This window comes from Equus przewalskii, chromosome 5, assembly GCF_037783145.1.
Source record: "Equus przewalskii isolate Varuska chromosome 5, EquPr2, whole genome shotgun sequence".
NCBI lineage: Eukaryota > Metazoa > Chordata > Mammalia > Perissodactyla > Equidae > Equus > Equus przewalskii.
In genome coordinates, this window is record NC_091835.1 from 26,349,624 (window position 1) to 26,377,386 (window position 27,763).

The 27,763-nt window shown below is 60.3% G+C and overlaps 2 protein-coding genes across 2 annotated transcripts in view; one reads left to right on the plus strand and one right to left on the minus strand.

Annotated features, from left to right (window-relative positions):
* CROCC2 (ciliary rootlet coiled-coil, rootletin family member 2) overlaps positions 1-27,621 on the plus strand; it is a 75,985-nt gene extending 48,364 nt beyond the window's left edge. The window contains exons 22-30 of the mRNA XM_070620240.1: positions 2,457-2,674; positions 3,356-3,515; positions 4,810-4,965; positions 6,713-7,070; positions 7,286-7,467; positions 8,302-8,422; positions 9,169-9,302; positions 18,993-19,142; positions 25,499-27,621. Coding sequence (XP_070476341.1) covers positions 2,457-2,674; positions 3,356-3,515; positions 4,810-4,965; positions 6,713-7,070; positions 7,286-7,467; positions 8,302-8,422; positions 9,169-9,302; positions 18,993-19,142; positions 25,499-25,591 — 1,572 coding nt within the window. The 3' untranslated portion in view covers positions 25,592-27,621. The remainder of the gene's footprint in view (positions 1-2,456; positions 2,675-3,355; positions 3,516-4,809; positions 4,966-6,712; positions 7,071-7,285; positions 7,468-8,301; positions 8,423-9,168; positions 9,303-18,992; positions 19,143-25,498) is intronic.
* The window catches only part of MTERF4 (mitochondrial transcription termination factor 4), a 108,624-nt gene continuing 91,701 nt past the window's right edge, over positions 10,841-27,763 (minus strand). Inside the window, exon 4 of the mRNA XM_070620290.1 lies at positions 10,841-12,303. Within this exon, the coding sequence (XP_070476391.1) occupies positions 12,121-12,303 (183 nt within the window). The 3' untranslated portion in view covers positions 10,841-12,120. The remainder of the gene's footprint in view (positions 12,304-27,763) is intronic.

Genomic DNA, 27,763 nt, shown 5'->3' on the forward strand with positions numbered 1-27,763 from the left:
CAGAAGAACCCTCCCAGGCGCCAGGCTGGCCCAGGGTCGCCATGGATACCATAACGTGTTCACAGCCTTCAAACGGGAGGAACGTCCAGGCCTCTCACAGCCCTGCCTGAGGTCCACATGTGTGTGCATGCATGGTTCACACACATGCACACGCTCACATGCACACATACACCCCCTGGGCACATGGAGACCACACACACCCATACAAACACATATGCACCCAAAGTGACAGTGCACACATGCACGTACACACATGCACACCCCAGGCACTCACGTGTGGACACAACATTCACACACGTAAACACATATGGACACCGTAAAGTGCACACAAACGTGCAAGAAGCAGCACATGCAACTCCATGCATACATGCACGCACATGCATCATACGTACATGTGAACGGACACGTGTGCCCACATGTCTGCACAAGCACACGTGCAGGTGCACACACCACACGCTCACATGTGTTCATACGCACACCAAGTGTACACATGTGTACACTCACACGTGCATGCACACGCTTGAACACGTACACGTGCAGGCCAGGGCCCCACAGCCACACCTCCCCCTTCCCCTCCTGCTGCCTCCTCTCTTCAGGGCCCTCAGCCGCCTCCCTGCAGGAGATTTCAAAAGAGGCTGTTTATACAATTTCTAGTAAAGAAATAATTATTATAATCACATTAAGCGATTTGGCTGTAAAATTCCTGTAAAAGGGATGGTTGTTCTCATGAGGCATAGGGAGGTGCGGGAGGGGGGCCCTCCCCCACGTTTGTTTTGCTTGTTTTCATCTCCCCTGCCCTGGGAAATGAAAACAGTTCTTCTGTGATGGATCGGCCCCTTCGCTGGTCCTCGACCTTCTGGGCGGATTTCTGCTGAGCTTGGCGGAAAATGCTCGGGACGGCTGTGGCTCCACATGTGGGGGGTGGGGAGGGGAGTGGAGGGGGCTCGGGCCCTTCCCAAAAACAGAACAACAATAACAGCGGGTGGACGCAGGAGCCAGGCCGGCCAGGGATCTGGACGATGTCCCATTGAAACAGCCAGCAAAGTGGGGTTTGCTTTTGGCAAACCAGCGCCTTGACATTGCTCAGAGTTTTTGTGGCTTCCCCTCTCTGGGCATGGCCCTGCTGGCTTCTTCCACCTCCTCAGGGACACGCGAGCTGGAATGGAGCCTTCTCCAGAGTGGCCTGGTCAGGGCCAGTGCGCCGGCCTGGGAGGCAGGAGACCAGGGGTCCTGGCTGACACCTGGCGCGCTCCACCCCAGAGCCTGGGTGCTGAGGGTGGGCTGCCCGTTCCCCAGGTCTGCACCCTCCTCCGGATCCTCCCACCAGGGGCTGAGCCCTGAGGCCTTGAGGCATCTTGTGTCCCAGGGCAAATAGGACCCCTGACCCCCTCCCATACTTCGCGCAGGCTCAGCTTTTGTGCCTCGCAAAACCAGAGAGCCAGCAGGCCTGCCTGGAAGCCCCCGGAGGTGAGGAGGGCCCTGGTGCCTGGGAGGACACGGGTCCTGGTTCCAGCATGGTGGGTGTCCCGCTCTGGGCCGGAGCTGGTCTGGCAGGGCCGAGGACTCACCCCTGAAGCTCTCCACACAGGTCTGGAGCGGCCGGAGGCCAGGGTGGGCTTGCAGCGTGCGGTTCTCACTGGCTCCAGAGCCTTCCCACCTTAGGCCTCTGCTGAGTGCCCCCCTCGGGTTTGGGGGGGCCCACACTTCCGTGGAGTGCCTCACGGAGCGCTCCTGTGACAGCGAGAACTTCCTGCCCGAGCAGCTGGACAGCCTGGCCCGAGAGGGCCCCAGCGCTGCTGGAGGACTCTGAGGGTGCAGACGCCCAGAGACCCTCCCTCCCCACTGCCTCCCGTCCCGACAGGGAGAGGGCGCTGCAGGAGTGGCTGTGCCCATGACGGTGCAGGGTCAGGAGGCTGACCACTGGTGCTGCTGCCCACACCAGGGCAGCAGTGGCCCCGGGTGCCACACCATTATTGAAGGAGAGGACTGGGTACCCGGAGGTAGCAGGTGGGGAGGGCTGTCAGGCAGTGGCGGCTGGACCAGGGTGGGGACATTGCAGACATGTGGGCAGAGCCGTGCCCCACACATGCCCTGCTGACCGGTGGCCAGGGTCCAGGGAGGGAGAGCAAGGCAAATTCAGGGTCAGGAGGAGTCTGGATGTCACCTGCCGGGGTTCTGGGACCGGCCCTCATGAGCTTCCCTGCAACCTCAGCGGTCGTAGGGGAGGTGACCACGGGTGGGCAAAGGCAGGTATCTGCTTCTCCCTCAAGCACTTGGGGACCCAGGCCTAGGGGGACACCGGCGCTGCCAGACCAAAGCCAGATTCTGCATGCTGCCTGGGGCTGTCCCTCGAGCAGCAGCATCTGACCCATGACCCCTGACCCCCAACCCACGGCCCCTGACCACCCCCGGCCTGTGGCCCCAGCTGGCCCCACAGCCACACACTCCTCCCTCAGGCCGAGAGGCTGCGGGCACAGCTGGAGGAGGCACAGGAGGGGCTGGCCGCGCTGCGCCAGGAGCTGCAGGGCAGCGAGGAGAGCCGCGAGGGGCTGCGCCGGGAGGCCCTGGAGGCCCGGCAGGCACTGGGCGACGAGACCCGCGAGAAGGACGTGCTGCAGCTCTCCAACGCCGAGCTGCGGGCTGCCGTCCGCAGGGCTGAGCAGGAGAAGGCCAGGTATGGCGGCCGCCCTGTGGAGCCACTGTTGGGGAGCCCTCCCAGACCCGCAGCTCACCCAGGGCCATGCGTGGTGAGGACCGGGGGCAAAGCCAGTGGGATGTGGCATATCCTGTTGGGCTGGGCCAGACAATAGTGGGGTGGATGCACCAGGCAGAGCCACGTGCCACCTACCCGTCCAGAGGGTCAACAGTGCTGGCCCATGATGGGGAAGGCTGGGGCACAGACAGACCTCTCCCTGGCCTCAGGGAGGTCCCATCCAGCAGGAAGACAGGCCCCAAGAGGCCAGCAGGAGATGGCCAAGGGCTGGGGAGCAGGGGGGCCTGGTCAGGGGCTCTAGGAGGACCCCTGTGGGAGGGACAACCAGGCCGGAGCTGCAGCCCTCACAGGGGGGCAGCAGAGGTGCCAGGCTGGCCCTGGTCCTCGGGCCTCTGGGAGTGTGGCTGGAGGGAGGCAGTGTGGCAGGGTGGGGGGTCAGGAGAGGGGCTGGAGACATGTCTAGGGGCCAGGCCAGCTGGGCCCTTGGACCCAAGGTCATTGGCAGCCCCAGGGAGGCTGGGCTTTGGGACTCAGAAGAGTCAAGACATGGGGACCACCTCCTAGACTGAGGTGGGCGGCCCGACCGTCACCACGGCAGATGCTGGAGCCGCTTGGGGCCCCAGTCTGTGACACTCTGCTCAGTTTTAAGCGTTCCAAGGACGAGAAGGAGCAGAAGGTGCTGGTCCTGGAGGAGGCCCAAGCCGCGGCTCAGAAGCAGGCGGGCGAGCTGCGGGCCAGCCTGCGGGAGGCGGAGCAGGCGCGTGGGGAGGCCCGCCGGGAGCTCCAGGAGCTCTGCAGACAGGTGAGGGAGCCGTGCCGGAGCCCCGCGCCTCCCAGACATGTCCCCCGCCTTGGCCCCTGTCTCCAGGCCCCCCCCAAGGCACCCACGGGGCTGCAGAGCAGGAGCCCCAGACCTGGCCTCTCTGCCTGTGCCTTTGGAACATGCTGTCCCAGACTTGGAGCCACCAGCAGAAGGGCCTGCTTGGACTCCTGGTTGGGTTCCTGGTTGGATTCCTGGTTGGGTTCCTGGTTCAGTCTGCTCTGGGGGGCACAGGTGACAAGCCTCGAAGTCAATGGCTTAAAACAACCATGTGGATGCTCATGAACTCTGAGGGTCAGAAATTCAGCCAGGCGCCGAGGGAACAGCTTGGCCACGCCCCACTGCGCGCACACCAGGCCCCCCGAGAAGACTCCATGCGGGGCCTCCATGGCGGGGCTGCACACTGCTGGAGGCCTCTTCTCTGGGGTCCGGTGGCTGCTGCTGGCTCTCAGCCGCGGCACCTCCCATGTCCCCGAGTGACCTGGGCTTCCTCCAAGCGTGGGCCACCTTAGGGCTCAGGGTGTACAGGTGCGTGCTCCTTTCTCTGCCTCAGTTTCCCGTGTCAGGGGCCACTTACACTGAATTCCTTCTGTGTAAAGCCCACTCAGGGTAGGGGCCAGACTTCCCCTCGCAAAGGGAGGCACATGGGAGCATTTGAGCCATTTTTGTCAGGTTCTTTCAGACAGCTCGGTCAGTAAAACGTCTCCTGCGGGAACAGGCACCTTTCATCCCACTCCCTCCGCACCGGGCAGTCTGCACACATCTCCCTAGTTTGATCCTCATGAGAAAGCCATCCCATGAGGAAGGTTCTAGAACCTTCCATTCCAGACGAGCACACTGAGGCACAGAAAGGCTAAGTGGTCAGACCAGGGTCCCTGCAAGTGAGAGCCAGAAATTGACCTCAGAGTCCAACCCTGATCCCCACCCACGCTCCCTAATCAGCAGCCCCGCCCCCCAGCCCGGGAGCACTCCACCACTGCCTGGGCTCCAAGCTCTACAGAGTGTCCTGGCCCCAGAGAGGAGGCGCCAGGCGTGTCTGTGGAGTGGCTCAGGGAGGCAGCTCCGAGCGTGTGGTCTGGTGGGGGGGCATCACCTGCCCCCCACCCAGAACTGGATTTAGCCTGAGCCTCCCCAAGGGCAGTGAGCTGCCTGGGAGAGAAGCTCCCTCCCCAGGACATGTGAGCGGAGGCAGGGGTCAGGAAAGGCCCAGTGGCCACTGGACCCCTCCCAGCACAGAGGCCCAGGTAACCCCATCAGTGCAGCCCTCGACTCCCAGGTGAAGACGCTGGAGGCGGAGAACCGCAGGAGGAGCCAGGAGGTGAGCCGTCTGCAGGCCCGGGTCGCACAGGATGCTCAGCGGCAGCAGCAGAGTCGGCAGGAGGCACTGGAGCTGCAGAGGCAGGTGGCCGAGGGGGAGGCCGCCCAGAAGGAGGTAGGAGGCTGAAGGAACTCTGGAGGGGACGGCCGAGGCGGCTGGCGCGGTGAGAGCCTCGGGACTGAGGTCCAGCTGCCCCAGGCTGCCCTCTCACCCACGTGCGCTCTGCGGGTCTGTCTGCTCTCTGAGGGTGGAGGGGGAGGGGACTCTGGCTGAACTCACCTGGCTGACGTGGTAACCCTCCCTGCGTTTCCCAGGGGTCTCGTGTTTTAGAAAAGGACGGGGTCTCGCCCAGGTGCAGAGAGAGCTCTGAGCCTGAGGAGAGGCAGAGGGCCCCGAAATGACTAATTCTCCAAGATCCTCAGGACCCTGAGTTCACACCTACACCCAGGCCTGCACTCGTGTGTCCCCTCGGCCCTGACATGTGCACACACACTTGCACATGCACACACTCTCTGTGAGCTCTCTCTCAATGCCTGCACACGTGTCCCCACGCCCCCAACGCACACACACACGCACCCATCTCCCCCCACACCTGCACCCACAGCCCCCACGCCAGCTCGAAAGACCTTCTGTTCTGTCCTCGGCCTGCTCCTCCAGTTCTGTATGCTGCAAGGCTGTGCTGCACGTGGCCAGGTGGCCTCAGACCCACACACACACAGCCTGAGGAGGCCGCCCCGGGCCTTGGGCTGCATGGGGTCCCTGGTTCAGACCCAAAGTCAGGCACAGAGTGGCTGCCTCGAGCACTCGCCATGCAGGGAAAACATGCGTGCACCTGCATGGCCACGTGACCCCTGTGTGACCTCGCCGCCCCTCACCTCCCTCTGTGAATGGAGTGGTTATACTGTGGCCACCCAGGGAGGGAGACAGACGAGGCCGTCCTGGCAGCCCAGGGGTAACCCTCTGACGGGGGCTCCTCGGCCTCCAGCTGAGGGCTGGGCTGTCTCCTCCCCAGCCTGTGCATCCCCTGAGGGGTGGCGGTGTCCCCGTGTGCACTCCCGTCCACTCACAAGCATTGAGAGGGCTCTTTCTGTGAGTAGGGATGCTGTCCTGGGGGCTGGGGACACGTTGGGCCGTGGCCAGGTGCAATAGCAGAAGGGTGGCCTAATTGGGGATGATGAGAGGGGCTGCTGCTAAGGGGCCGAGGGTCAGGGAAGGCCCCTCTGCACCCAGGCCAAGCCCCCAAGAGAAGGGATGGGAGCATGGGGAGCGGGGGCTTCCAAGGGGCTGGAGTGAAGCCACAAAGGAGAAGGGTGGCCCAGGCCAAGGGAGGCAAGAGAATGACCCCCCAGAGCTCACTGCCCCCCCCCCCCCCAGCCCTTGTGTGTTTTGTGCTGGGCTGGAAATACTTGGTCTTTCTGCGGTCACCTACTTGGAAGCCTAGGGCGGGGTGTGGATCAGGCCCTCGGTGGTTCCCCACCCCTGGACTCAGGATGGCGCTGACCCAGCCTTGCTCCCACAGGCCCTGCCATGGCAGGCAAGCCTGGGGCTGGCTGGGGTGGGGGTTCCCTGGCAAGCCATAGGAGGGGCAGCCTGGGCCATGGCCCTGCCTGTCTGGGGTCTTCATGTGGCTGCCAGTGGGGCTCTCTGCTGCCTGCCAGGATGTGCCCCATGATCCTGGAGTGTCCTTCCCCCGCTGAGCACAGGTGTCCCCACTGCCAAACCTGAACTGGGAGGAAGGTCCAAGGTCCCCCCAGCTGTGATATGCCGAGGACGGGGTGAGGCTGAAAGGCAGGGGCGGGGTCTTCAGAGGCGGACAGGCCTGGGACGAGGCCTGTCTGAGCCCCTCAGGTCCCTCCTACAGGTCCTGAGGCTGCAGCGAAAGCTGGCGGAGGTAGAGGCAGGAGGGGAGGCCCGGGAGAGGCAGCTGGAGGAGCGCCTCCACGAGAGCCGGGGCACCGAGCAGAGCCTGCGGGCTGAGCTCCGCGGCGTCACCGGGCAGCTGCAGCAGGCCGGTGGTGTGGCTGACAGCCTCCGGACTCGCCTGGATGAAGCCTGCCGCCGGGTCCACAGCCTGGAGCAGCAGCTGGCCCACACCGAGGGCGCCAGGCAGGATGCAGAGAGCCAGCTGGGCCGGCTGTGGTCCACGCTCCGCCGCGGCCTGGGGTTGGGGGCACGGAGCCCCTCCACCTCCCCTGAGCGGCCTGGCTCCCCCACCAAAGGTCAGTGTCCTCAGCATCCGGTGGGCTCCTATCCCAGTTCTGCCACCCTCCTGGGGCCCTCCCATCGGTCCCTGGGCCTCATAGTGAAGGGCTTGGACCCTGTGCTCCCCATAAGCTCCCTGTGGGTGGGGACAGCAGAGAGAAAGGGAGAGAGGGCACCTGCATGTCTGTCGCCAAGTCCCCACCATGTCCCCTCGGCTGTCACTGTCCCGCAGGCTCAGATGGCTCTGAGGGTCACTCTGGGCGGCACAGTGCCAGCTCCCCCACCAGGTCCCGCTCGCCCCTCCCATGGCCCTCGCCTGCACCCAGAGACCACGGCCCAGAGGTGGACGTGGCCTCTGTGCGGGACACGCTGAGAGACTTTGTGCAGAAGCTGCGGGACGCCCAGCGGGAGCGGGTAAGGGGGCTGGGAGGACACGCCCTGGGGGCTCCAGGAGACAGGGAGACGCCCCTCCCTCAGTCTGCTGTCCCTCTGTCCATCCATCCCACGTCTCCTGAGACCCTGGCAGAGCCCTATGGGTCCCTGGGTACCTCAGTGTCCAGACTGTCCTTGGTTTGGTGTGAGAAATAGCAGTAAATACCACCATCAGTCAAAACCCAGTTACCCCAAATGTCTGGGGGCCACCTCCCCTCCTTAGACAGGGCAGCAGAGCCCCTGGAGCCAGGCCCACGGGGTGCAGGTCAGGGCGTTCCATCCCCACACGCATCCCCTGAAGAACCATCCCAGGGGCTGGCCAGGTCACTCGTTGTCCCCACTGACCCCTCCTACAGGGGACCGAGCTCCCCACAGCTGCTCATGAGTGCCCCCCATCCTGCCACCCCAGGGCACCCCAGGCTGCCTGTGGGCTGCCCCTGCCCCACTGGCCAGGTGGGAGGGGCTGCGGGGAGAGACAGACGGACAGTCACTCAGCCCCGGTCCTGGCCAGGGGGCAGTCCCTGCAGGTCACCCTGATCCCACAGGCTTTGGGCCACCACATGCCCTGCTCCCCACCCTATGTGCATACCCCAAACCTGCCCACTCGGGCCCAGCCCACACCACAGCCCCTCCGTGCCCTTCCCAGCGCTTGTCGGTCAACTCAGCTGCCCCACATGGCCCGGCCTTCCCTGCAGCCCACAGCCCACCCGCCCCACTGCCCTGTCCTGCGTATCCACAAGCTGCCCCTCCACCCCCTAACTCCTCGGCCCTCTGCTCACCCCCGGGCTGCCCTCTGAGCTTGGCCCCTCCGCCCAGGACAACTGGCGCCTCCAGGTGGCCAGCCTGAGCAGCCGGCTGAGTGAGGCGGAGAGCGAGCGCGCCCGAGCCCAGAGCCGCATGCGGCAGCTGCAGAAGGCGCTGGCTGAAGCGGAGGAAGGTGACCGCCCTTCCCCACCCTGCCCTGGGGACTGGCTGTGACGGGGTCCCCCAGATCGCCCCACTCCTGGCCACCATGAGGGCTCAGTCCTGGGAGGTGCTCAGGCCAGGGCCACAGGGACAACACCAAACAGCTCCCTCCCCGAGGCACATCCTGCACTTGGTGGCCAGTGGGTGGTCTCAGCAGTGGCCTCCCCATCATAAGAAATAAAGGCCAGAGACCTCACAAGGCCCCACCTGATCCAGCCCGCAGCCCCTCCTGCCACTAGGGCCTCCTGCTGTTCCCACCCCAGGGCCTTTGCACTGGCTGTGCCCACTGCCTGGACCCCTCTTCCTCAGACAGTCCCGAAGCCCTTCCCCCCCGTCAGGGCTAAGCCTCATGTCACTTCCTCAGAGAAGCTCCTTGCCCTGCTGGTCATCCGCATCTCATTTCTGTCCCCTTCCCCCATTAGCGGGTCAGCCCAGGAGGCAAGTACAGGGCCTGTCGCAGAGTTCCAGGGAGGAATGTCTGTGGAAGGAAAGGAGGTGGGAGAGAAGGATGGGCAGAGGCAGGGGTCTGGAGTCCAGGCAGAGGGAGCTGGGACCCCAGACTCGCCCCAGGGACCTGGAGCTTCGAGGAGGGAGGAGCAGGGGATTGTCAGAGTGGGTGCCGGTCACTTAAACTCACCGAGCCTCAGTTTCCCGGTCCGTGAAATGGGAGGGGGCGCAGAGCTTGGGAGCCAGTGAGCTGCCCCACGTGCCCCGCAGGCTGGCGCCAGGCGGAGGGCGAGACGAGCCGCGCCCGGGCCGCGCAGGCCCTGCAGGAGGAGGCGCTCCAGAGGCTGCAGACAGAGCACCTGGCGAGCAAGCGGGCAGCTGGCTGGGAGCGGCGGCGGCTCCAGGTGGGCACGGGGGGGGGGGGGTGTTTGGGGGGAGCGGGACACGGCCCCCCCACATCCCAGGGCAGGGAGGCGGGAGGGAGGAGGCCGAGAGGGCTTTGGGGCCAGGCTAGGCTTCAGGTACCTCTGGAACAGGCAGCCTCGAGGGACATTGGGTCCCACAGAGCTCATCAGGGCCGTCCCTCACAGAACTGTCTCTGAAGTGGTCCTAGCCCTTATCTTACAGGTTGGGGAAACCGAGTCCTGGACAGGGAGCAACTCGGCCTGGGTGGCAGAGCCTGCGAGGCGCAGAGCTGGGGCCAACCTCTGGCCTCCCGTCTGTCCTTCTTTCTGTGGCCACACTGGCAGGCATAGGGTGACACTGGCCTCACCTTGGAGCTCTCTGTGGGGTCACATTTATGCTGCCGCAGGGCCATTCTTTATTCTGTGTCGCCCGGACTTGGAAGGAGGTTGCACAGTATGAACTTGGGTAACTGTCCCCAAGCGTGGACTTTGTGTCGTGAAGGTGACCTTGGGGGCCACAGTTTTCAGGTAAGAAATCTGGGCCCAGGGGTAGGGGCCAGGCCTGGATGGACAGGGGTCGGCTCACAGGGAGCCCTGTGCCCCACCCCCAGGCCCAGAGGCCAAAGCTGAAGCTCCTTGAGGACCTGGGAGGCTTGGGGAGCAGTGTGCCCGGCAGGAGGAACACTGGCCCCCCCAGGAGGCCACCCCAGGTGTCGGGGAATCAGGGGCCTGGGTCCCCTGCTGGAAAGATGAGGCTGATGGAGACAGCAGAGCAGGGACTGAACAGGACACAGGGGAAGGTGGGGGCTCTCAGTTCCACAAGTGCCACGAGCTGCAGGTCACCCCTCTCCAGGTGCCTTGTGAGGAGGAAAGCCCAGATGAGCGACCGGAAGGGATGGCCTTGCAGGCCCATGGGAGCAGAGGGCTGGGAAAGGCCCACAGGACCCCAAGAGCAGCCGGCCAGGCAGGCCTGACCTCAGGGCAGTGTGGACGCCAAGCCTGGGCTGCGCTTGCCCCATGCAAGCTCGGCCTGGAGCCTGGTGGCCCTCAGAGGCCAGGCAGCAGTGTTGCCGGGTCTCCAGCAGACCCTGAGCCTCTGAGGAGGGGCCTTCTGCAGAGGAGGGGGCCGAGAGCGGAGGCGGGGCTGCAGAGAAAGAGCCGAAGTGCTCAGCCTGGAAAAGGTGTGTGAGCCAAGAGGGCATTTCTGTTTCAAAGCTGGTGTGGGGAGAGACTGGACGGGTCAGTCGCAGGCCCAGGTGCCTGGCTGGGGATGGTGGTGGCACTCACAAGATGCCAGGGGATCTGGGGCTCTGAGAAACCAGGGGAGGTGGGTGGGGCTGCATCCCATGTCACATGTATGTTCACACGTGTGTGTTCTATGTGCGTTTGGAAATAACGTTTTCTGTTTACAGGGTACACGTTTTAAAAAACACCTATTAAGTCCGCCCTTATGAATACGTCATTCAATATCGCACGCCAGCCCTACCTCCTGAATTTGTCAAAACTAAGAGTGATGTGTGGAATTTCCCCACTACAAATTTTTTGGCAATGCCTGCTTTTATTTCTGAGGGGCTTTAGTTTCTGGCTTTCTATGACATGCTCTTCAGAATTGGAAGTGTCTCAGCCGCTCTGTCCAGCTTGTCCTGGTCTGGGGCCTTGGGCCCTGTTAAAGGCTGTTGTCTTGAATCCTCCACCACCCCCACCTCCCCTGGCCTTGGCCTCTGCACTTTTGCTTCTCATGTTTTCAGCCATGGTTTCATCAGCTTGGCTTTGGTCTCCATCCCACCGTAGAGTCTTTACCTTTTCCAGGGGAATTTATCCCACTTAGCAGTTTTGTGATCATTTATGTGCTGTTTTTCTTTGGTCACTGATAGGATTCTGGCTGCTTTTCCTGCTTCCTCATGACTTCCGTGCTGTCCTTCCTTGTGGGGTTCCTCGCTCCCCCCTGCCCTGTGGTGTCTGCATCCTGGCGCCATCCCTTTTCCCCCATCCTGGTGACCTCTTAGACATAGCGGAAGTGTTATGACAGGCTTGGAGCGTTTCCTTCTGATTTTCGATGTTAAGTGGGAAGTCAAATGTGTCACATCAGGCTGTGCTCAGGGACCTCTGATGCCTGGGACAGGCCCCCTTCTTGCATCCCTTGTCCCCCCCTTACCCCAGCTGCAGGGCTTCTGCCCCTGTGCCCTGGGGACTCTAGAGAGCTCTGCTCTAGGATCTCGGCGTCCTCCAGACCTGCCCGCCCCCATCTTCCTCCGTGAGGAGGCTGCAGATCCCAAGGGCTTTACACTCACAGCAGCAGCCCCCACTTGGTGTATTAGTTTTCAGTCACTACACAGCAAATTACCAGAGACTGACGAGCTCCCAGGAGTCCCATGCAGCCTGGGTGGGTTCACTCCGCAGAGTCTCACATTCTCAGGTGGGCTGGGCCACATCCTCACCCAAAGACCTGGGAAGCATCCCCTTGCAGCCTCATTCAGGGCATTGTCAGGACTCAGTTCTCTGCAGTTGTGGGACCCAGGTCCCGTTTCCTGCCTGTTGGCTGAGGACAGAGTGGCTTCTAGAGTCACCTCCCAGATCCTGGCTTGGGCCTCTTCATAGGCTCTCATAACACTGCAGCAGCAGCAGGACTCTCATGCGAGTACTGGGGACGCTCAGACCTCACGGCTGCTCCTCTGCCACCAGCCTGTGGGGCTCCTGGGATTCAATCAGACCCACGGCATAACCTCCTCTCGGGTTAACTCGGAGCCAACTGCTTAGGAGGCTTAATTATATCTGCAAATCCCTCTGCCACAGAGTCTAACATAAGCACAGGCTAACATCAGGGGCCAGAGGTCACGGGCCGTCTCAGCACTCTGCCTGCCACACGTGGTCTCAGCAGTTTGTTGAACGTGTCAGCAGAATTCTCCATGCACGCAGATGACGCGAGTGTGTCAGGCTCACATCCCATCTCTCTGGGAGGGACCTGCAATTTCAGGAGATTTCGGACCTCTGTCTCAGATGCCTGCAAGAAACATGGGGAGATTGTAGGTTATTTGAATTGCTTCTTCCAGAGTGGAAGCCAGAAGGCCCATTTATCTGTGAAATTCAAAATGTTGCCGAAACATTGATTTGAGTTGTTCCCTCTGTTGTTTTTGCCCGTGCAAAATGTGAGCCCTCTCCGTGTGCAGAATCAAATCTATCTGCAGTTTATACAAGTTCTTTGCACTTAAAGAACACCTCTTCCCCTCCCACCTCTTCCCCATTCTTTTGTCCTGAAATGCACACACCCCGGCTGCTCTCCAGCCCCATCCTGGCTGATGTTGAATTTCACCTGCTCATCACCAGCTCCCCCATAGTCCTGGGAGAATTTCGGGTCTTCACCCTGCGTGGTGATCTGCCCGTCTGCTGTGTCTAGTCCGCTCCCTGCCTCCATGCCAGCCGGCTGTGCAGGTGCTGATATTTCTATCTCAATGGTTTGCTCTCGGGCTCCTGCCCTGGCCTCACCTTCTTGAGGATATGAGGTAACGTTTTCTGACACACAGTCCCATTTCTTGTAATACCTCTATTCCCTTTTTAGTTTGAGACCCTGAGATCTGACTCTTTGGATTGCCTTTGTCTCTCAAACCACAGTTGATTGCTACTTAGGTCGTGAGTTTTGCCTCTGCACGTCTTGAAGGAGGGGATCTGGTCTTGTTCAAAGTTGGGAGTAGAGGGGAGCCCATTGGGGACTTCATGGTCCCTGTTTAGATGTTTCGCACCCAAATGAAAGGCAGAGAGAAAGGTTCCAAGGGGGAGCCGTGGGGAGCCGTGGGGACCGATGAGGGAGCCAAGGGGGTGCCGTGGGAAGCCGTGGGGAAGCTGGCATCGGAGCCAGTACTGAGCCCTCCCCAGAAGTTTTCTGTTCCAGGAATGGGGAGGATGAGGGCCCTGTTCTCAGGGGCACAGCTGAGGTGGAGTCCCCCGCCTCTGCCTCCCTGGCATTGCCTACCAAGAGATTGGGGGCCTTCCTATCCCCCACCCGCCATGACCCTCCTTCCTGTCCACATCCCTGAGCCCCCTCCAGCCCTGGCCTTCGGAACAGGGTCCCTGGGGCACTGGGAGGTTTCCACTTGGGGTCTCCACATGTGGGTGCCACAGGCTTTTCTGGACGTTGTTCAGATCTTCTCTACATGTGTTAATTTTTTCGCTTGATCAGAATTTACTCCATTTTTCAGTGAAGTGCATGTGCTAAAATCTATCAGTGTTATCTCAGATCTTTCTAGGAATTCTGGCAATTACCATTTCTCCTATTTGGGGGCAAGTGGTTCCGTCTGCCCCCCATCTTGCAGGAACCCTCAAAGTCCTGGTCTCTGAGGAAAGTTTTCCCTATTTTTGTAACCTGTTGGCCATTTCGGTGAGTGCCTGGGAGGAGGATTCAGACACGCCTAAATCTCCGGAGGTCACAGGCACTTTTGACTAACAGCAAAGCCAGGCAGAAGTTTCCAGATGGCCAGGGTGCTCAGGACATGTGGCCACACTGCCCGCTGCCCTCACCGTGTCCAGGTCGGGCTGCCAGGCCGCCCGCGTTGGCTAGAGCAAGGGCTGCATTTTACACAACGTCTTTCACTCACGGACTGGTTTTTTTCCCCCGTTTCACATAAGCCAATGTGTTTGTCAAGAGAAAGTTAATTAAAAACATATTTTTCTAATTAAATGGTAGGCTGTGCTATGCAAACAGTAAGATTCTTGTTTGAGAGCAAATCCCTCCCCGTTTCCAGGGCTACCCTGGGGATTCAGTAGGTCAACGATGCAGAACCGAGCCCATGGTGTTAGGACACGCGCGGAGCGCAGCACCCGGGGGGCCTCAGAGCCAGCGGGAGGCGCGGGCGGAGGGCCTGGCACCCGCCCAGCATCACCCACACATGCCCACTGGGAGAGGCTGCCCCACATCGTCCTCGGATCAGAGCCAGGTCACAGCTTGCATGGCTCAGAGGGGCTCTCAGCCTCCTCCTAGCACCCAAACTTGCCACATCCAACCCCACCAGCTCCTCGCGTCCCCCAGGGCCAGCCCTGTCGCACGCCCTCCCCTCTTTTCCTGAGAACTCTCCGCCAGGGCCCAAACTGAGCTTCAGTCCAGGTTCTAGAAGCAACGTCAGGGAGCCATTCGGCCTCCTGGGCTGGCGGAGCAGGGCAGCTCCAGCTGCGCCCGGGTCGTCAGGGCCCACGCTGTGGTTGGAGTCGATTCCTAATGTTTTGTCAAGAATGGCCACATCTGTATTCTTTTAGGGTGCCATATTTATCAGATTTTTTTGTGTGTTAAGATTATTTTATCTTCGTAAAATGAACTGGTGAGCTTTCCATCCTTTCCTATCACCTGGAATAATCTAAATAGCCCAAGAGTTAAAGCTTTCTGGAAAAGTTACTTGCCCGCACACATGCTGTGCCTCCTGTCCTCTTAAATAAGACGTTTTAATTTCCTCCCCACTGTCTTTCTGTAGCTGGTCTGTTCTAGTTTCCATCTCTTCGTGGGTCCGTTTCGTCATTTGGAAGTCATTGCCTTATATTTTTAAACGCATTGCTGGGGATGGGCATGTATTTGTTCAACATTTTATTTACACGTGGAGTTATACCTGTAGCTGTATCTTATTTATAAATGTAGCTGTATCTGTTTCTGTCCTTGATGTTGGAGATTTTTATTTGATTCTCTTTATCTAACTTGCCAAAAATACATCTGTTTTATTGGTCTTTTCAAAGAATCAACGTTTCTCTCTTCTCTCATTTTTGTCTAGTTTCTGCATTTCGCCTTTTGTCTCTATTAATATAGCCTCTTTTTTTGTTGTAAGTTTTCTGATTTCTTAAATTGAACAAATCATGTATTTCTGTCTGGGCTTCTCTTTCAACGGTAAGAGCATTCGATATTATCACATTTTCTCAGTTGGGCGAATAGTGTCGCACTGTCCCATGGGTTTTTGATATGAATTATTTTCCTTTTTATCAATTTTCTAGGAGTTTCAGTTTTTGTTTTTTCTTTAATTCAAGGGTCATTTAAAAGAATAATTACACATTTTTCCTTCTTATTCTCACTACCGCTAGTCCTAGGCGAGAGGGTGGGGCTCTGGGGCAGTTACGAGCTTTTGATCAGCTTCTGGATGGATCCGTGTTTATGTTGCTAGTCTGTCCGCCGCTTGCTGGTTGTCTGTTGTTTCTGTCTTGGTTTGGTTTTGTCTATTTGTTTGTGGTGTGTTTGGAGGGAAACTGAACACACTGATTGCAAAGTTTACAGGGAAGAGTAGGGGTTTGAGATTTTCCAAGGAAATTTTGAGAAAGAATGGTAAAACGGATTATAACGCTAGAATGGTCAAAGCAGGAGGGGTTGGCCTAAGGGCAGACAAACAGGCAAGCAGGACAGGGCTGAGTCCAGAGGTGTCCGGCCGCCACTAACTGGCACCAGACTCCGGCCTCGTGTGTGGGCCCGTGAGTCCCACCGTGTAAAGTGAGGGCCTCAGCCTTCCCAGTCTAGTTGTCCTCGGACTGGCCGGAGGCTCCCAGAGAGCAGGACCAGTGGGCCCGGAACTGCTGCCCCAGGCCTCGCCCACACGGGGGGCCCAGGGGATGCTTGCCAGTGGACGAGTGAATCGATCCATTGTGACCTAGTGGATAAAAGGCATCAGGCTGAGGATGTGAACTCCAGGGGCCCAGAGGATGGGTTTGGGGGTGGGGGAGGTTGTGGCATGCTCTGCTCTTGACGGAGCAACAGGCGGGGTGTTAGTGCTTGAGATATTTTCCACCCTCCATTCGCAAGACCTTCGTTTTACAGCAGCCCCCATACGGGTGGGGCGTCCTCACAGCTGTCCTCCCAACCTTCTCTTGGTCCCAACAAGAACCCTGTGAGATTGCATCACACCTATGTCACAGATAGGGAAACTGAGGCCAGGGGCCTGGTCCAAGGGCACACGCTGAGCCCTGCATCCTTGCCCCAAGCCAGGCTCTTCCCTGTTCCGCCTCGCACCGTGGAACAGCAGGAGCTAACGCTCCAGCTGGGTCAGAAGGGCTGGGGTTCGCACTTCCTGCAGCTACGTGAACCCTCAAACCGAGCCTGGGTTTGTGATGCTTGCTCAGCCATCCCACATCTCCTACAGCATCGGGGCTTAGAACCAAAGCGACACAAGAAGTGACATAACTCAGCAGGGCACAAGGCAATACTCAATAAGGGCGCACCATCCAATTATTACCATTAATTTGAATTCCATAAAATGTGAGTCATTACGAGAGGAGCGTAACGCTTCACATAAGTGGTCTGGGGCCTCTTTAAAATACCATGAAATGTTTAAGCCATATTTGAAGGAAACAAGTATGCTTTTCTCTGCTTTTCTACTAGAAAATGTGTTACAAACTGAAAATGGTAATTCTCAAAGTTGCAAGAAAGGGTGAAACGTCACAGTTTTCGATACCATCTGAAGCATCGCCTTCCTCCCTTTCCTTTTTTAAAGCACTGAAGTGTCAGGCAAAAGAACTCTGTACAGGGTCACCCTGCCCGTCTCCCCCTGAGCAGCCTCGGACGGTGGACGCCCGGCCACTCCCCCACTCTGAGTCAGTCCTCCTGTGCGAGCAGAGCAAAATCTGCTCAGCTTTGGTGAAAACTGGGTGAGAGGACGGATGTGAAGGACCCCAGGCACGACACCCGGGACACGGCTGCTCTGGTCATTGTGAATGACACGTTTGCCAGCTGAGATGGGGGCGCTTGAGGGCTTGAGGGCTGGACCCTGCGTGGGTCTTCAGGGGCCACGACACCTTCGGTGCTCCCTCCCTGGCTCTGTGCCCACTCTCCCTCTCCCTCCCTCTTCCTGGCCCTGTCTCCCCTCCCCCAGCCAGGCTTCTGGAAGGGCTGCCCCTCCTCTCTCTTCCCCTGGCTCTCAGACCCCTACACACACACACACACACCCACTCACCCACCCCCAAACACACACACATACACATGGGTGCACTCGGCGCAAAGGTCACCGGCAACGTTTGGTCCCATCTAAAGGGTCCTTTTTGGGTCTGTGTCTACCTGATCCCTTGGGGCATCCCACACAGGAAACTGTCCTCTCTCTCCCTCCCGATTTCTCCCAGCCCTCTGGTCCTCCCTGGGCTGGGTCTCCGATTCTTATGGCTCTAACATCCTCCTGGCCCAGGGCCCCTTCTGGCCGCTTTTCACCAGGGCAGCCCTCCCCTCCCCTGGCCCTCACTGCCTTGGGCCTCCAGAGTCACCTGGTTCTGTGACACTGTCCCCGCATCCACTGACTCCTGGGTGGCCCCTCAAGACTGAACTCTGAACCTTCACCCTTAAACGTGTGCCCACCTTCTCATCTTAGTAAGTGGGGCTGGGACCATCCAGCCGTCCAAGCCTGGGGGGTCCCTAGGACACCACCTGCTCCTCACCCCACTCGGCCCCCCCAGGCTGTCTCTAAATCCCACGTCCCGTTCTTCCACTTCTTGCCCCCTTGAGTCCAAGCCACCACAGGCACGAGTGTGGACAATGGCTGGGGCCCCCAGCTCGTCTCCCCTCGGCCCCTGCCCTCCCCTCCCACTCAGCCGTCCACAGCGCAAGTGCGTGCGGCTCCTGACAGTTCAGAGCCCACCATATCTGAAGGCACTGGGCATTTCTCCCACCACACACTTGGGAAGACTCGAAAGCTGCAGGCTCGCCCAGCCTTAGGAAGCCGCGTTGCATTGTAGGCGGAACTGCAAGTTGTGTGGCTCGTTTGTGCGCTCATGAGAGTTCTCCACTGTGTGCTGGCTCTGGGGCCAGGGGATACAGCAGGCATCCTCCTTGTGAGGACCCAGAGGGGTGACAGGAGTGGGGCTGCGGCGCAGCAGGGGAAGGAGGCCGACAGACAGCGAGCCAGGCTGCGAGGCTGAGGACGGCGGGCAGCAAGGGTGGAGGCCCTGGGACGGGAGAGCACGTGGCCTTTGTTGGAGAGTGAGCACGGCAGGTAGGTTTGAAGAGGAGGCCAAGTCACCTGCTTAGTTTTCATTCCTGGGGGCAGTGGAAATGGCGGGACTCAACATACAGTTAGGCCACCTTGTGCGGAGCGTGCCTGGAACAGACGGAGGTGCCCAAGCGAATGAGGACGTTTGTAGGCTGAAGGCAGAGGGGCTGAGAAGACAGCATGTGAGGGGGAGTCGGGGGGGGGGAAGGGGCCATAGGCCATCCCAGATGCCTGGGCTCCAAGGTTCCCAGGGTCATTTTGGGGTCGGTGTGGCCAGGTGCCTGTGGGGCAGGAAGAGGAGTGCCCCGGGGACGGGTGCAGCAGGGCCCACAGCAGCGTCAGAGGCACGCGGTGGAATGCAGACGCCAAGGCTGGCGGGTGGGGGGCACAAGGGCTGGGCCCAACAGGCTCCATGTGCTTGGGAGGACTACCGTGGTTTTCATTCCAAGGGCTGGAAGCAGGGGAGGGACGCCAGATGTGTCTTCTGAGGCCACTCTGGCCACAGCAGAGACCCTCCAAGAGGAGGCCTTGCCCATGCTGGGCCAGCAAGGCCTGCTTTCCAGAACTGTCCCCGCCCCACCCCCGCCCCAGTGGTTACATCACTTACTGCCCAATCAGTGGGGTGATACTTGACCTGTTCCTGCTTCTTTGCACCCCAGCTCCCTGCAGCGTGGTCTAGGCAGACGCCCTGTGCCACTCCCTTCCCTGGAGCACACTCCCAACCCGTGTTTCCAGGAGGGCCTGTGTCTCCTTCCCCCAGGAGCGGCTGGACGAGCTGCACCACGCCCTGGATGAGAGCAGGAGGCACAGCCAGGGCCTGGCCCAGAGAGGGAGGCTGCTGAAGGAGCAGGCCGCTGGCCTGGAGCAAAGGTGCCAGGAGGCCGAGGGCGTGCAGGAGCCCCTGCAGCAGGTGAGGGGCCCCCAGAGGGCAGGGCCCTGTGTTCCCTCCACAGAGTCAGTCCCTTGGCATGAAGGGAGGTCCGGGGAGACACTGGAGGCAGGTGTGCAGACCTGGGGCAACACAGACACCATCCAATCCTCGCTGATAGAAGGGAAACTGAGGCAGGAGGAGCCCCAGGGCTCTCCCCGATTTCCTGCCCCGCAGTAAGCACCCCTAGGACAGAGGGTCAACTGTTGGGCACAGCTCAGGGGAAAAAAAGCGGCTGATCCCGGGGCGCAGCCTCAGGCGGGAGCCGCGCTGCGCACCCAGAGGGCCCGCCTGCAGGGGGTGCTCGCAGCGCCGCACGTGTTGGGCACAGGTACCGGCTCTGGCCCGGCCCTGTGGCTCCAGTGGGTGGTCTCTGGTCCCTGGAGGGGGCGGGGGAGGGGAGAGGGTGGTCTCTTGAGAGCTGGGGGGTGGGGAAAAGGGGAGTACCCTGTGGGGCTCCAGACATAGGCTGGCTGGGGGAGGTGCTGGTTAGGTGGGCTTCTGTCCGCACCTGCTAATGGAGAGAGCGCCTGCTCTGCACCACCCGGCTCCAAACTCAGGCGCAGTGTGGCCCTGGCAGGTCACCTGTGGACCTCCACACCTGGGGTGGTGTTGCCCCGCCCTCTACCTTTACTGTCCTTGGGGAGGGGCCATGGGTTTTGGCAAATCCCTCGGCTTTGTCCCCAGTGTTGGAGCACAGTCCTGCGGGAGCGGTGTGGCCTTGGCACATGGCCTACCTCTGGAGCCCCACATTCCCCTATCCACGGAGGGCATACAACAGGAGGGCAGGAAAAGAGCATGTGGTCGAGGGGTGAAGTCCAGTCTTGTCACCTCAGCAGACCAACCCCGGAGGGGTGCAAGACAGGGTCCTAACCAAAGAGTTCAGACAAAGGCGGACAATTACACCAGGGCCGGGACTGCGCTTCGGGCCAGAGGAGGGCAGAAAGAACGAGAAAGCCAGGGAGGCTGAGGGCCAGAGCCCGCTGGCCGGTGATTTGGACAGCGAACTGTCCTCAGGCGGGAGTGACTTGGTCTCCATGTCTGAAATAGGTCAGGGGAGCTATTTGGGTTCAAACTGGCGATGAGGGTCCCCAGAGCATCTTCCTGGGGCCCAAGTGGACTGATTGGGGAAACAGGCCAAGAGAAAGGAAACAGCATTCCTGGAATAGGCAGAACGTCGGGCGGGCCCCAACCCCAGTTACGGCTCTGCAGGCCCCCCTGCAGGTGTCTGCTGTGTACAGGAGCCCCGCCCACCCCTCCTGAGAGGCAGCTCCTGGGTGCTGAATGTGCTGCCTCAGCCCCGCAGGGACAGGGCAGGGCTGCGAGGCACAGTCCACCCAGCTGACCCCAGCGGAGTGGGCCCACCAGGCTATGGGCCCTGGGGTTCTGACGCCCTCACAGCCCCCTGAAGGGTGGGCAGGATGGGGGCTCTAGAGGAGGGAAGATGGACAAATCAGGCAGTAGGGGAGGGTGGGGACAGGCTTTGCTGGGCTGGTGATCTGGCATCCAAGGCACTTGATACTTCGGGCTCAGTGTCCCCACCTACAGAGTGGGGAAGGCAGGAGTCCTGGCATCGGGGGTCCTGAGGGCCTCAGGCGTGGACCCCAGAGCAGGGTGGCCTTCCCAAGGCCTCACTGGGGCGGAGATATGGGTGTGTCCTGCTATCCTGGCGGCCTGGCAGGCCATGGCCGAGGGCGTTTATGAGCACACCTGGGCGGCGTCTGGACAGAGGGTCTCGCTGCCTGTCCCTCGTGAAGGGATCTGGAGCGGTGCTCGGGCACAGACAGAGGAGGGGCACAGGGACACAGACCTGCCAGCCCGACACAGTCATCAGGATAAAGCTGCTGCCGCCCTGCCCCCTGCAGCACTGGCCCTGGGCGGAGGTGTGGGAGGGGTATGCCGACCTGGGCTCAAAGGGAACCAGGCATTGGTCACTCGTGGCTGTCCCAGGCAGCAGTGTCCAGCCAAGGCCTCTCAGAGGGAGAGGAAGCGCCTGTGTTAGATGACACAGCCCCACGGACTGCAGGGACCGCCTCAGGTCCAATGGATCGTCCCCTGCTCTCTGAGACCTGCAGAGACTGGCTTTGCACTGGGGCAGGGGACTGAGTGTGGCCCAAGGGCACCATGGAGGCTAGGCTCAGCCTCAACAACCCCGAGTCGTGGCTGGTGGAATGAGTGACAAGATGACAGTGTCCAGGGGTCTCAGATTGTGAAGGACAAAGATGTCAGCAGGACATGTGGACAGCAACAAGAGGTGAAAAGTTCAGCTCAGGGCCGGAGAAAAAGAACAGACCGCCGATCACAGTTGGGGCAGGAAAGAGGGTGTTTATTGTGTCAGGAACAAGATTCAGACTAGGAAGGCCAGGTACCCAGGGGTGGTGGCTATGTGTGGTGGTCTCCTCACGCCCACCCAGCCTCCAGCTCCTCTCTGACAAGGAGTGCTGGCTCTGGAATAGACTGACCAATGCACCCTGAAGGAAAGCAGTGAGGCCCTTGGGCAAGGGACTGCTGGGCCTGGAGCCTCGAGGAGGGCATCTGCACTGGTCATCTGTCCCCAGGCACGCATGAACATCTGTCTCGGGGCAGGCCCTGGCCACCAGGTGCATACTGTCCAGCTGAGGTGGACTTGAGGACAGGAGGGCTTTCCAGAGAGGAGTGGTCGGGTCAGTGGGTTGGCAGTTGGGGGCAGGGACCCTGGGGACAGGAGTGGGGTCAGGATAGAGGCACAGAGGCCAGCAAATCAGGACAATCACTGAAAGCCACTGGCCCGCTGTCTTCTCAGGGCCACCTGCCCTCCCAGGAGGGAGGGCCGGCCAGCAGGACACAGTCACAGGGTCCTGCCGCTTCTCCTGAAGCTGGGGGAGCCGAGGCCTCCATGGTCCCTTGGGGGTGGGGGATGGCAGGGAGCATTTGCCAGCGTGATGGCACTGCCCAGGTCAGCAGAGCCCACTGTGGGTCCCTGGAGCCGGGTGGGGGTGGGGAGGAGCAGTAATGAGCTCCAGGAGGTCCACTGTGGGGCCGCAAACCCGTAAACCCTTTATGGGGTCTCAGGAGGGGAAACCCGGATGTGGCCGTGTATTTATTCTGGATTTCACTCTCCTCTTCTCTTTTTAACATTCACTTCCAGGAGTGCAACTGGATTTTTAAAGACACAGGACTTCCTTTTCCAGGAGAGAGGGGCTCTTTGTTTTCCTCAGTCCTAAAGAAAGGAATCCTTATTTTTGTAATGCTCCCACCGCTGACCCCATAACTTTACCCTCAAGACTGATCCACCGCATCTCAGGGCCCCTGAAAGACCAGGCCTGCCTCAAGGGCGAAAGGCAGGGCCAAAGGGCCCCGAGGGAGGACTGACCTGGGACTCGGGCAGGGCCTGGGCTGGCCCTTGGAGACCACTGCCCCCCTCCTACCTGGCAGGTTGGACATGGCCCGGCAGGGAGGACCCGCAGGGCCGGGCACAGCCCAGGTGGTGGAAGGGCCTGGTTTGGAGAGCAGGGCCCAGGCTCTGATCCTGCCCCAGCTGCTGACAGGCCCAGTGCCCACCCGGGCCCCAGGGGAAGAGACTGTCCACAGAGAGCACCCCAGAGGCACGCCCCCAGTGTCACTTCCTTCCTCCAAAGGGGTCATCCACAGGGGACAAAAGGAGACTTCCCACTGAAAATGTTTCCTTGGTCACCTGATGTTTATGCCCAGCATTGTGGGAGTGGGTGACCAAAAAGGGGACTCTGGTCAGGCAACTTGCAATTCCAAGGAGCACAGGTGGTGGGGACAGTGACAGACTCCACAGGCCTGTTGGAACTAGGTCAGGGAGTCCTGCAGGCTGGCCAGGGGTGCCGGGGATGCTGGGTGCAGGGGCACCAGGTGCAGGGGCTCAAGGCTTCATAGGCCTGGAGGGATGCAGGGAGGGGCACCCAGCGGGGAGGGCCTGGGATGCCACACTCAGAGATGTAGCTATTCCCCCACTGAGGACAGCAACAGGGCTTCTGCTGGCCCAAAGCAGGATGGCGACTTGGCCCTGTGCTCCTCCCCATCTGGCAGCAGATGTCATGTAGCCCTGGGTAAGACAGGATGTCCTGGCCTCCCCTGACCCAGCCTGCTCTCAGGGGATCCAGAGCCCTTCCCAGAGGCACTTGTGTGCTCCCCAGAGGAAGGCTGGCCTGACACTGCACCCTTAGGAGCCCACTGAGAGTTCCACCCTTGCAGAGCAAGCGGGAGACGCTGAGGAGGGAAGGGCACACAGCGAGGGCAGAGGCCGGGAAGGAGCAGCTGGGCCTGCCTCGAGCAGCCTGTGCCAGGAAGTGGATGGGGCCCTGAGGCAGAACCTGCAGCTGCAGCTCAGCTGGGCTGGAGGAGCTCCATGGGCCCCAGCCTTGGGGTTAGGCCCAGGGTCAGGGGGTGTCCAAGTGGGTGAGGGTCCCAGAAGGGTGGGCCAGTGTGCTCTGTCACATGCACACACACACACACAGATGTGCACACATGGACAGGAAGGGCAAGCTGGACCACTGCTACACAGGACAGATGTGGAGATGCAGCCCCAGACGACAGTGGGGTCCACCAAGGTCACAACTCAGATTCCAAGCAGAGCTGGAACCAGAACCTGGGGCTCCGTGGGCCTGTCCTGGTCTTCTCTCCAAGGTCTCATGGGAGTAGTGGGACAGTCAGGGCCCTTGTGAACTGGTGCATGGACCAGAGAGGGAGGAGTGTGGACAGCACAGCATCAGGCAGGTCCAGGGGCTGCTCCCATGTGTGTGTGTGTGTGTGTGTGTGCTGAGGGGAGCTTTCCACTGCTGAACAGACCCCCTATCCCCAGACAAGGAATTGTCAAGTGGAGGCGAGGCAAGAATGGGCCTATGATGCCCATGGGGCCCCTAGTCCAGCCAGGCAGAAACTAGGATGCCATTAAAACAGGTGTAAGGCCCAACCTGGAGGCCTGTGGGTGGGGCTCTAGGCAGACAAGGCCAGTGGACTGAATGTGTGCACTAAACCCCAGGTCTGCTTGCCAGTCCTGGCCAGGGCATGGGCCCCAGCAGAGGACAGTGCGGCCCCTGAGGTCTGGATGAAGGAATAGTGGCCCCAAGGGGAGGGTGGGACACCCCTGCCCCAGTTTCTTTGCAGCCCTTGGGTGGGCAGGCAGCAGTGAGGTGCCCGAGTTCTCACCCCAGGTCCAGATAGTGGAGCTGGAGCAGGCCCACACCCTGTGGCTCTGGGAGCCAGTGGCCCGGCACCAGCGAGACCTGGCCGCGGAGGCCGAGCGGCTGCACGGGGCCCAGCTGCAGGCCACACAGGCCCTGGAGTCCCGTGAGCAGATCCACCAGTGGCGGGTGAAGCTGCTGGAGGAGCAGGTGGGGCCGTGACCCCAGCACCCCCACGCGGGAGAGTGGGGAGGATTGGCGTCCTGCGCACCACCCTTCAGGGGCGCCCGCCTGGCCTCAGCCGGAGGTCCTCCAGCAGCCAGATGGCAGCGCTGATGCCCACTGGGATCCAGACCACCTCAGGGGCCCACGCACGCCTATCCTGTCACTCCCACACCTCACTGCGAGGCAGAGTGAGATTCTGGGGCAAGTTGCCACCCTTTCTGTGCCTCCACGGCCCCACCCATACAGAGGGGCGGTAAGGACAGTCCCTGAGTGAGAGTTCGCTGTGGGTGAAGTGTGCAGACACTGCCCACGCACAGCAGTTGTCACAGAGGTGGCTCCTGAACCTTGTCCTTCAGGTCAGGAGGCGAGAGCAGCATGTGTGGGGACAGGTGGTGACAAAGCACGGCAGAGCCTTGGGCGTAGACCTGCATGGCACCCACACACATGTGCTGCACACGTACACATGCACACAGACGTGCCTGCTGGGGCTCACCTGCAGGCTCCGAGCTGTCAGAGACCTGGGAGCCATCTGGTCAAAACTGTCGTTTTACAGATGAGGAAACCGAGGCCCAGAGAGGTAGTGACTGCCCAGTGTCACCCCCAAGTTAGTGCCCCTGACCTGCCAAGCCACCTTTTGCTCTATTCGTGAGCCAAGGAGCGTTATTTCCTTATGGTTCTGAGTGCATTCATGGCCTGACTGGAAGGGGGTCCGTCCACTGTAGGGTGCAGTTGCTTCAGTCCCTGCGACACCCGTGGATGGGTGTTCCTGATGACAGCTGGGACTGTGCATTCCCTGTCTGGTGGCTAGCAGGTCTGTTTCTCTGTCTGTCTGTCTGTCTGCCTGGTGTTTCTCTCCTGTGCACACTGCCTCTCCTTGGGACATGGACGGGAGCCTTCCTGTCACAGTGCTCTCCATGCCCACGTGCCTGGGGGGCTTTGGCTATGGGGCCTGCCCACCCCCCTGACCTCCTGCCCTGTCCCCAGGTGGCCAGCCTGAAGGAGCAGCTGGACCAGGAGGTGCAACAGCAGCGACGGCGACAAGCCCGCCTCAGCCAGGCCTCCCAGGCCAAGAAGTGAGGCCTGCTACAGCCCCCGGGCGGCCTGAGTGCTGGGCCAGCAGAACCGCTATTCGGGACACCACTCCTGACGCTGCCCAGAGAGGGGCCGAGCTTGAGGGCTGGATGTGGTGCCAGCAGAGGTGTGAGGGCACAGGGGGCCACTGCCCCCAGCCCACCATGCCTTCCCGGGGGGCCTAGGTCAGCAGGTGCCCCCAATTCCACTGACCACAGAGCTCCTCCCAGCCCTCAGGACCCTGGCCTCTGGCTGGCACTGGGCCTCACTTCAGGTCACTCCTTTCTGAGGCCCCGCTCCTGGCTGCAGGAGTCTCCGCAGAGCCTGCATGGGGCCTGGCACTCGGCTGCCACTTCAGACGTGCGGATCTGGCCAGACCCTGGTGGCCAGGCCCCGTGAGGTTGGCTTCCGTGGCCGCAGGCTGCATTCCGTGCCCTCAGCTCTGTAAACACAGGGAAATACGTGGAAAACATTTCCACCGACTGGAGCCAAAAACATAATGTCCTGCAAGGCCCAGCCACCGCATCCCCACGTCCCAAGGCGGCGGAACCTTCCGTATCCAGGAACTGCAGGTCCGTCACGGTGGCAGGTGGCTGGAAATGACTCAGAGTCAAGTCCCCGTGACTCACTGGCCACAAGAGGCATTGGAGTGTAAAGTTAACTTTGTTACAGAACCTCCCACTTTCCCAGCCCATAAACTCTGGGAAAATTCCTGCGGGAATCCGGCCCTGGTTGCTACGGAGACCCAGGCAGCCATCTTGGGCCTGCTGCATGGTTCACCTGTTAGCATTTTTACTCGTTTCCCCCATTAACATGAGTCAGAGTGATTTGTTTTCCTCTCCAAACGGCCTCTTTTGTTTTGTAAGTGGTACATTTACAGTATCTCTGGGGCACCAGCCAGCCCAGTAAATTCCTGCATGCACAGGTGCCACTGTCCCCTGTGAGCCGTGCTCCTCTCTCCAGGAACTCCTGTCACACCCTCGAGAACACGCATGGGGGGCGGGAAGGGCCAAAAGCTCATGGAGCCCACCCCATCACCATCACTGTAAGCTGTTGCCCAAATGTGTGACAGCCATCAGTCTGTCTCAAGATTGATCCAGGACTTAAAATAGGCTGTCCTGTCAGACCCGGCTCTCTGATTTACTAATGGAGTTACCACATGTCGTAAACTGTACAAAAGCAAGGGCTAGAAAGAGGTGGGCAAATAGGCTTCATTCTGCCCGTCAGCTCTGCCTGATTATTGGTGGGTGTGTTGAGAAGGATTCTGAAGTTCAGCTCAAGCTCAGAGGAAAAGAGCAGGACCCATTAGTAATGGATGCTCCAGGCAAAGAGGGCGTTAGTGGTGGTGTACCACTCTGATATTCACCCACCAGTCAGGGCAAATAGCAACCTGGTGGAGGAGAGCAGGCAGGCTCACCCCACTGCTGGAGGATTTCCTGCAAAATGAGGAAGGACAGGGCCTTGAGCAGTAACGTATGGCGCTCAGGGCCTGGCGTTCAGGGGACATGTCCCTTCCCTTCCTTGCCAACCCACCTGCAGTTCCCCTGTGGAGGACGCCCACCCCCTACCCCTAGCAGAAGGACCTGAGGGATGGAGGGGTGGGGAGGAAGGAACCAGAGCTAGAGATTGGCATCTGTGTCAATGCTTTCCTCTCCACATCCCTGCGGTGCCCGTTGGTGTCCCAGGTGTCACACCTTTGGGACTGGAGCTCCCGGCACAGAGAGGTGCTTAATCAGTGCGCATGGATGAAGGAGGAGTACATTTCAGACATGAAAGAGGTCGGGATGACTTCTCACGGTTAAAATGACAGCCGCCCATAATGTGACCAATATACTGGCGACTTCGGAATCCCTCTTGCCCCAGCTGCTCACAGGAGACATTCAAAGTGCCTGTGAGGCCTTGAAGATTTTTCTATTTCAATGATCAGTTCAGTCAATGTAGGAAATGCTGTTTTTACTTATTCAACATAAAGTTGTATACTTAGGAGAAGGAGGGTTTTTCTAATGGAAATAAATCTGCTGTTCCGAGCGTTTCCAGCAGTGAGTGGGTTAGACTCTGGGAGTTTCTGAGGAGCTCCATTCTCACACAGCCCTTTGGGGAGGGCTTACAGGGGAGGAGGAGGCTGGGCCTCCATGAGGCTTTGCTCTAGACCAAGGCCACACAGCCGGTCAGCAGGAG